The following is an 8,194-nucleotide window of genomic DNA, read 5'->3' on the forward strand; positions in this document are numbered from 1 at the left end:
CTACCAAATTGAGCACAAGGTGGTGCTCAGGTATCTGGAGCGAAGGGACCTTCAACTAAACTTTAATTATATGTTTAATAAAAATAAAAAAAACCTACCAAAAATACACTAGAAATTACACTGAAATTTAAAAAGAAACTGAAACTACCAAACACACGCAAAACTGAGCTAAACCAAATTGAAATAAAACATGAAAACTATATATTAAAAACAACTAATTAACAATCCAAAACTTTAACAATACTGCTACTGAAGAACTGATAAAAAAAAATGAAATGGTAGCCTAATGTATTTAACACATGCCAGTCTACCAACACTAATAATGTAATTCCCACGTAATTTCTGGGTGATACATTTCTGCTGTTGTCCATCAGCGCATCAGCCGGGACATTTACTTGCTCTAGATGAGTTTGTGTGATAATTTATTCCTCGATATGAGCATTTCAAAAAACAGAATTCATTGTGGATTTTAAATAAAGTATCACTTGTCCCCAGCTGCTCAGACACTGCCGCAGTAATTCATCAGAATCTCTTTCCCAGAGAGTGTTTCAAAGAACAGTGATTAATGAACAGAGCTATTTAGGATTTTAAGGAACTGAAACCTGAAACCAAGTTCTTAGAAAGATACTATTTATTTCATGCTTAAATGACCTAATATTTGTCACAGAATGAGAAATCAGTGACATGATTACAATTTGCATGTCACGCAATAGTTCCTGGTCATATGTTATGTGTGTGAAATATATATTTAGCTCCAAAGTAACAAAGCTCAACTTGTAATAAGACAAAGAAAAATGTCCGCACAAAATAATCATGCAGATGTATAGTGAATACTCACTCATTACATGATGAATTCCAATTATAACCCTCTTGGAGGTGTTTTAGAGTGGGGCCAGTAAATATGATTTTAAAAGGTCACTTGTCCCTATAGTGCAGTAAAGATTACAAACTAAAAACAACATATATACTCCCTCCCTTCCCAATTTGCATCATTAAACAAGAAATTTAGTGTCAAGGGCCAGGGACGTGAGATTTACTAAAATGTCCTTGCAATTTTGCTGAGGTGGGATCGCCAAAGCCACACCTGAACAATATTCTCAAACTTTTTTTTTTTTTTTACTGTTTTTATTGTCTATGTTGTTTACCAGGTTTGTACTGATTGTCTTGTCTGTCCTGTTACTCGTGGTAAAGCGAAAGACCGATTTCTAGAAAAGTTTTCATATTCGTATTCGTACATTAAGAAATGGCAGTCACTTGACACAGAATCAACACATAACCCTTAACAGAACACACAATGTGTTGGGATAGGAATGAGAGCAAAATGTGTTTTCCTGAGTGGTGGGTTGCCCCCTGAACTGGTGAGTAATGGTCAGTGGGAAAGTCCTGTTAAAAAGACTGACAAGGTAACTCCTGTCGTTTGTGTGTGTGTGTGTGTGTGTGTGTGTGTGTGCATGAGAGCAAATATGTTTTCATAATACCAAGTCTGTTTATCTGAAATATCTGGCTGACATGCTGCATGTATTATGTTGCAATATTTCAGCTAAAAGGCACGGGACAACCCCCGAACACCTACACTACACATAGCATATCTCTCGCCATCTTGCAGTCATTTATTCGAAACACACATACGTATTATATTGCTGAAATTTGACATGCAAAATAGTTTTAAGGAAATGCATTCCCACCCCCTTGAGGCTCACAAATGTGCCATGATGATGCATGCTGATGTGTTTACAGTCTCTCTGACACTTTGCCAATGATATAAAATGAGCCCCGGCAAGCAGTGTGAGCATATCATCATCAAGATTGCTAAGCCTGAACTTCTGCTCAAGATTTCCTGAAGGGTCATCAAACACTAGACAGTGTTACTTCATCCAAATGGTAAGAAAAAGCTACGAGGAGAAAAATCTTCACTAAATGACAAGATGCTTTAGTGAATGGCTTTTTAAAATTACATTTATCATCTGGTCATACACTATGGTATAAGCTCTAGTCTGATTGTATGTGGTAAATGATAAGAATGAGACATTAATTTTGTCAACTTTGGTATTTTGGGTAAGTTAAATTTTCAATTTTTCAAAAAAGTTGTGTGACAATGTTTTTTTAAATTGTCACGCAATTAAAAACATTGCGTTTCTGAATATAAAAATCTCAGCCCAGTGAATTGTAAAGTGCTCATAGAGAGATATCTCATTCTTTCTCAGTTGTAGATAAAATAAATAATTAGCACCAGGTATAAAGGTAGCAAACCAATGGGTTATTATTCAGAATTTAGTTATAATTTATCATTTTCGATATCCCTCTCTTCCTCTTTCCCTTTCTCTCTGTCACACTCTCAGGGAACTTTGCTACTGTGGATATTTTTGTTCATCAGCCTGCCAGCAGCATATGGACTCCCTTCCTTCCCTAAAAATGGTAAGTTTGGGGTTTTGCGTGTCTCTTTTACATTTATTTTGCCACGTCTTGTAACATATCCTCACTTGTCAACGTGTTCTATATCTGTTTCTTCTTTGATATAAATGACGTCTGTTCTTTGTGTGTGTGTGTGTGTGTGTGTGTGTGTGATGTGTGTTTACCTGTATCTTTGTGTCTGAAGTGGTAGCGGCTATAAAGGATGATCCCAATCCAGTCACACTGACCTGTGATGTGAAGTCCGACGTGCCCGTTGAGTGGAGGTTTACCTCTAATGGGGGGGAAATGGAGGACATAGACTGGGACACTGTCCAGCAGGTCGGTCCACATCTGAATGTGACGGAGGTGGACGAACCAATGTTAGGAGAATACAGCTGCTTGAGTGGAGGAAAAAAGTTATCATCAACCTATCTTCTGCTGCGGGTTCCTGAGGAAGAGGTGGAAGATGCAGGTGAGATTTTCTTGTTTGTTTGTTTTTTTCCAAATTTTTCTCTTTTGTGTACCTGCAGAGCAATAAAGAAGGGAGTCACTGAAATATAAGAACTCATATAGGGTGAAGGTACAGTCTATGAAAGTGGGATACATACTTGTGAACATGAACAAAGCTAGGAGCGACAAAGCGACGTCTTGACTCTGTGATGCCATCGAGAGTGGAATATTTCTCTTAGCTTTGACACCAAAATTGGCTTTATTTTGTGGTAGTGCTTTCAGTTCTGAATCAGATCACAAAATACACTCATATCTGCATAAAACTATCTTGAGTATTGTCACAGTCAAACAAACTTTCTCATTTCTGGCTGTGTAGGCCAACATTGAAAGTTCACATACAAACTGAACTGTAACACACAATAGTTCAGTTTGTATGTAACATAAATGACTGAAATTCAGTAGTATTTTCCCCTCGAAGCCTAGAGCCTAAACTGTCACAAAAGCCAAACATTTTACATGAAACTTTTAATCACTTCCACTGTGTGTCTTTATAGGTTCCGCCATCAGATGCTGGGCTCAGTCTTATAACTGTAACTTCAACTGTAGCTGGACCCTCGGTAAATACACAGCAGTGCGCCTTGGACTGGGCCATGACTGGTAAGACAAAAAGAGAACACAGACAGATTAACCCAAAGCAGCCAGCAATCATTGGGAGAGACACAACGCTTGCTATTTGTGACAGACAAGAAAAAAGACAGAAGCAATTCTCAGCTGCATAATATCTCACTCAATGTCCGTTTTACCGCCCGCCTCTGCAGCATTGAAGGTAAAAAATCTTGCGACTGGGTCGGCAGCAGTGATGGGGGATTCCAGTTTGAGCTGTCCCACACCCTCTCACCCTACGCTGAGGAAAGCACCATGTTTGAAGTCACTGCTGAGGCCATCAATGACCAGGACTTCCTCAAGATGACCAAGAGATTTTATCTCAGAGACATCAGTGAGTTGAACAAAACTGAGCTACAGTAGTTAGATAAAGGCAGAGTCTTCTTCTAAAAAGTCATTTACAGGATTTGAAAAAAAAACAAAAAACAAAACAACACCTCTTACAAAATCATTCCTCCCATAATAGAAAAAAGAATATTGCATTATCTTTCAAGTATTAGAAAGGGAGGGATGAAATTACACATTTTAATATAGTAAAATACTCTTTAACTCTGATGATTCAGCGTTAGTAGCCTACATGCGGATGAAACTTTCAGATGGAGTAAAAAACCCAAGGCATATTCCACACACTTCTAAAACATAGCTAGAAAACAGTATAATCCCAAAAAAAACACAGTGACAAACTTTAAGATGCAAGTGCCAAAACAAAAGGGCAAATAAAGAAAAAAAAGTGCAATTCATGCCATTATCAGTGCTTTATGCCAATTTATAGAAGTGTGTAGAATATGTCTTTGACTTTTCATATACTTTATATATACTATTGAAATAATGAATAATTAATTTCAGCCAAAATTCTACTGCATATAGAGTTATAGAGTTATATAGTTATGTAGTGTTTTTCGATAATTCTTTACTGACACTTTAACCTGTGTTGTTTCTTTAAACTCTGCAGTCCAGCCAGACAGTCCTGAGATAGTTCGGTGTCAGGAGGATGGTGAGGAGCTGAACGTCACCATAGATCCACCATCCAGCTGGTCCACTCCTCACAGCTTCTTCAGTCTGGAGCACGAGATAGAATATGTAAATAAAGACGATGGCAAGGTACTGAAAAGACACTCAGACACACACACACACACACACACACACACTCAGTGACTCCTGAAATAAAACAAAGTCTAACAATCTCTCTCTCTCTCTCCACTGAATTTTTTGGTACTGTCCAATCCCTTTGGCTTCAGACTGGGCACTCACTTGCTCCTGTGATCCCGAAGAGGATCAGCAAGCTGAGGGTTCGCTCTAGAGACCCGCTGGTGCCCTCAGCCTGGAGCCAATGGTCTCCCTGGAAAAATGTAACCCACTGAAATTATTTAAACCCACCACTTATCTCCTCCTGCTCTCCCTGTCCCTCTGTCCCTCTACTGTCCCTCTACTGTCTTCACTATCTGTTTCACCCTTTCAAATAGCTCAGAGCTCTGGGGCAAACATAGGCCGATGGCCCAGTGATGCCACAGTACTCACCATATTCTCACTTTAAGAGTTTAAAATCAGCACAGCACACCTTTATTTAAGTACTTCACTCAAAACAATATATTTATTCATGTATCTATCTATTTATTTATTTATTTTAAATGTGAAAGGAAGGCCAAAGGAAAACTTTCTTTTCAAATAACTGCACTAAATAAGAAAACAATTGTTCCTACAATAGTTGTGAACTCATGACTATACTGTAACTCATCTAATAGCCCATCTAACATGAACATATTTATAACTCCATGTTTTTGAATAAGAAAACTTAATTTGAATTGCAAACAAAGGAGTCCAGCTTAGTTTACAGTATAGACAGACTTTGATATACAGCGTGCTTCCGGTCCTTCTTATTTCTGTACGAGTGTGTTGGTGTTTCTGTGTACTTTGGTGGTTTGGCTCTGTGCACCACAAGTGGCTATTAAAAGAGCTCTGTTTCCTTCCTTATATGTGTTCCTTGTTCATTTATGTGTGTAGATTTGTGAACAGTATTTGTTCCTTAATTTTCACTGTATAAAGTTCAAAGCTTCTGCAATACTTATACTTGTTCTAAAATACTGAATGAGTCAGGCTGATCTAATATACCACTCCTAATGTAAAATAAATAGGTTAGAAAATGAAAGTAGTTATTTTTACCATTTCCTAAAAGGCACTAGTCACTAAAAATTAGGTACTAGTATTTATTTTTAGTCACTAGTCATTATCCTGCCCATTAAAAGGCAAGAGTCACTAGAAATTAGGCCTAGTACTCTAATCCAGTTCTACTAGTTATTATTCATTCATTACTAGTAACTATTTATTAAAGACTAGTTGGTATTCCACTCTTCACTAGTGAATGTTGTATTGTTACGGTTGCTACTGACTGGGGACGAGTGGTTTTTCAATAATGACTAGTTTTTATTCCATTTTTTTGTATTTTTTGTTTTCAGTTTGACTACTAACACATGCAGTATGATCAACATCTAGTTTTGAGAAGTCATTATCATATGTCAAGTATTTAAAAATATAGTCTAGTATTAACAAAAATGTTGATATCTTCATTTGGAAAAGAAAAATAGAAGTTAACAAAACTATTTAGTAGCTACAGTGACAGTGGAAAAGTGACAAGTAAAAATGAAATTAGGAACTAGTGATTAATAAATAGTTACTAGTAACTAACTAGGCTAGTAGTGGATTAGAGACTAGTACTCATTAAATAGTGATGAAATTAACAAGTGAGTATTGAAAAGCTGATATCTAAAATCTGTAGCCCCATAGGATTCAAATGAAAAACTGCTTATTTTTTTGTGTAAGAACATAAAAGTGACAAAATGAAATAAGATAAGTACTAGTATTAATGAAAATTAATGAAATGTTACTAGTAAAAAGAGACAAGTGACTATAGTCAAAACCAAACAAGTCATTAGTATCTTGTTTGCTTTTCAGTATGTTTGGAACGTCACTTCCTGCATACTTAGCTGTTACTTCTGAATACCAGTTGCAAAAAATGAAGAATTGCTCAAAAGGCAACAAGGCTAGCAATCATACTGACTTCCTCAATGACTGTTAGCAGTCGTATATGACGAATGTTTTTAGTCTTCACATTTTTAAGTCAGTATTCCTCAGTGACAGCCAAGCATGCTTGTACCAACACTAGGTCACTGTCAGGCAGGATGGGGAATCAATCAGCAAAATGCTGTAAAGTTTTGACTGTGGCTGCTAAACTTGTCTACTCTACCAGCCAAATTGGTGGCTGGTAATGAATTATTATTTTGAGTTTATTTTCTGTTCTTAAAGTCAGTTGAATTTGTGAAATAGTGAGATTGGCAGCTGGATTTTGTAATCTATTAGGCTAGTCACTGTGGCTGGTGGATGTAAAAAGTAGTAAAAGACACTGACACACAGCACTAGGTCCAACATGGGGAAATGTAAAACCGCACACCTTGATTCAAAGCAAAACAGCAAGTCCTCCAATTTTTACACATTTCAGATTATTAGGTTTAAAGCGGCATTTTATTATTGCTTTTAACGTCATTGTCATGGTATCCCCAGTGAAAACAGTGGGAATTTCTTCCTTTAGGCCCTAATCTCTCATTTGCCTCATTGCAGGTGTTGACAGGAAAAAAGAAGCTATGCAAATGCGAAAACACAGCAAAATACTGCTGTCCAGAGCTGCCACCTGAAGACATGTACCGCTGCAAGAGAAAGCAGGGGAACAATACCAAATTAAAGACAAACTAATGAGACGATTCTGGTTTATGTGCATAACCAAATCTTGATGGTTTAGGATATTTATTTGGAAAAGAGTTCAATAAAAAACATGCATCCAACCTAGCTGGAATTATTTTGTTATACAAGTACATTCCCAGTCATTTAAGACTAGAGACACATAAATGAATGAATGGAAAAAATATTTAGATGTGTATATGCAGAAATGAAATGTCCATAGCATGTACCACATTTTTCATTACTTTGCAGTGGTTGATTTAAGATTTAACAATGGTGGGGATCATGGGTGGATTACTGAACGGGCCTACCGGGCACAGGCCCAGGGGCCCAAGAGCTCAGGGGGCCCCTGAGCCAGAGCCTGATACATGATGATGCTGTCACTAACTTTACATTTACTGCCCTGCAGTCGAAGGGCTTTGTCATTTATTTATTTACCAAAGCCCCAAAATTCGCCCTATAATAACCTAAACATTAGTTTTGAAGGTGTCAACATGGTTCTGTCACAGTGAGTGTTCCCCTCAGTTTATCTATAGCGCTTTAGCAGTAAAGCTCTGCATCATTGTCCAAAGGCCTCGTAATGTAAGTCATGGTTTATGAAGACCCCAAAATGTTGTTTTCCACTCCTGATCTGTCAGGATAGGACCCACTGACTCATACCAAGTCAGTGGGCAATCAGAGGCATTTTGCACTTTAAAATGTGTTTTTTAGGCCTAGAATAATATGTGTTTGCACCTTGTAATTCCTTTGTAATTGTTAGAATTTAGCGGCAGACGCGCACTGACCGCGACCATGGCACACTGAGATACAAATATCTCAACTTTTTGGAACGCCGCAAGCGCACCGCATGTCACACAGCCTGAAAGCCTGAAATAAGCCTTGAATCGCTCACCATCCAAACGAAGGTCCAGGATCTACCGGCGAGATTTCCGTACTCTCGTATTTTTGCGGGCTTGGAGAG

At 37.7% G+C, this 8,194-nt stretch overlaps 1 protein-coding gene across 2 annotated transcripts; it reads left to right on the forward strand.

Annotated features, from left to right (window-relative positions):
- Positions 1-1,758: 1,758 nt before the first annotated feature.
- Positions 1,759-7,300, forward strand: il12b2 (interleukin 12B 2). Of its 2 annotated transcripts, XM_071523903.1 has the most exons (8): positions 1,759-1,881; positions 2,340-2,415; positions 2,597-2,863; positions 3,396-3,498; positions 3,660-3,838; positions 4,457-4,605; positions 4,743-4,853; positions 7,117-7,300. In XM_071523903.1, the coding sequence occupies exons 1-8, from the start codon at positions 1,879-1,881 to the stop codon at positions 7,246-7,248; spliced, it is 1,020 nt and encodes a 339-aa protein (XP_071380004.1). In that variant the 5' UTR covers positions 1,759-1,878; the 3' UTR covers positions 7,249-7,300. The 2 variants fall into 2 exon arrangements, with proteins under 2 accessions (XP_071380004.1, XP_071380005.1); XM_071523904.1 differs by lacking the exon at positions 7,117-7,300 and having other exon boundaries at positions 4,743-5,429.
- The last annotated feature ends 894 nt before the right edge of the window (positions 7,301-8,194 follow it).

Source organism: Centroberyx affinis, unplaced genomic scaffold, assembly GCF_046629955.1.
Source record: "Centroberyx affinis isolate AG114_WGS23_722 - 3 ecotype Tasmania unplaced genomic scaffold, CSIRO-AGI_Caff_v1 ptg001129l_1, whole genome shotgun sequence".
Lineage (NCBI taxonomy): Eukaryota > Metazoa > Chordata > Actinopteri > Beryciformes > Berycidae > Centroberyx > Centroberyx affinis.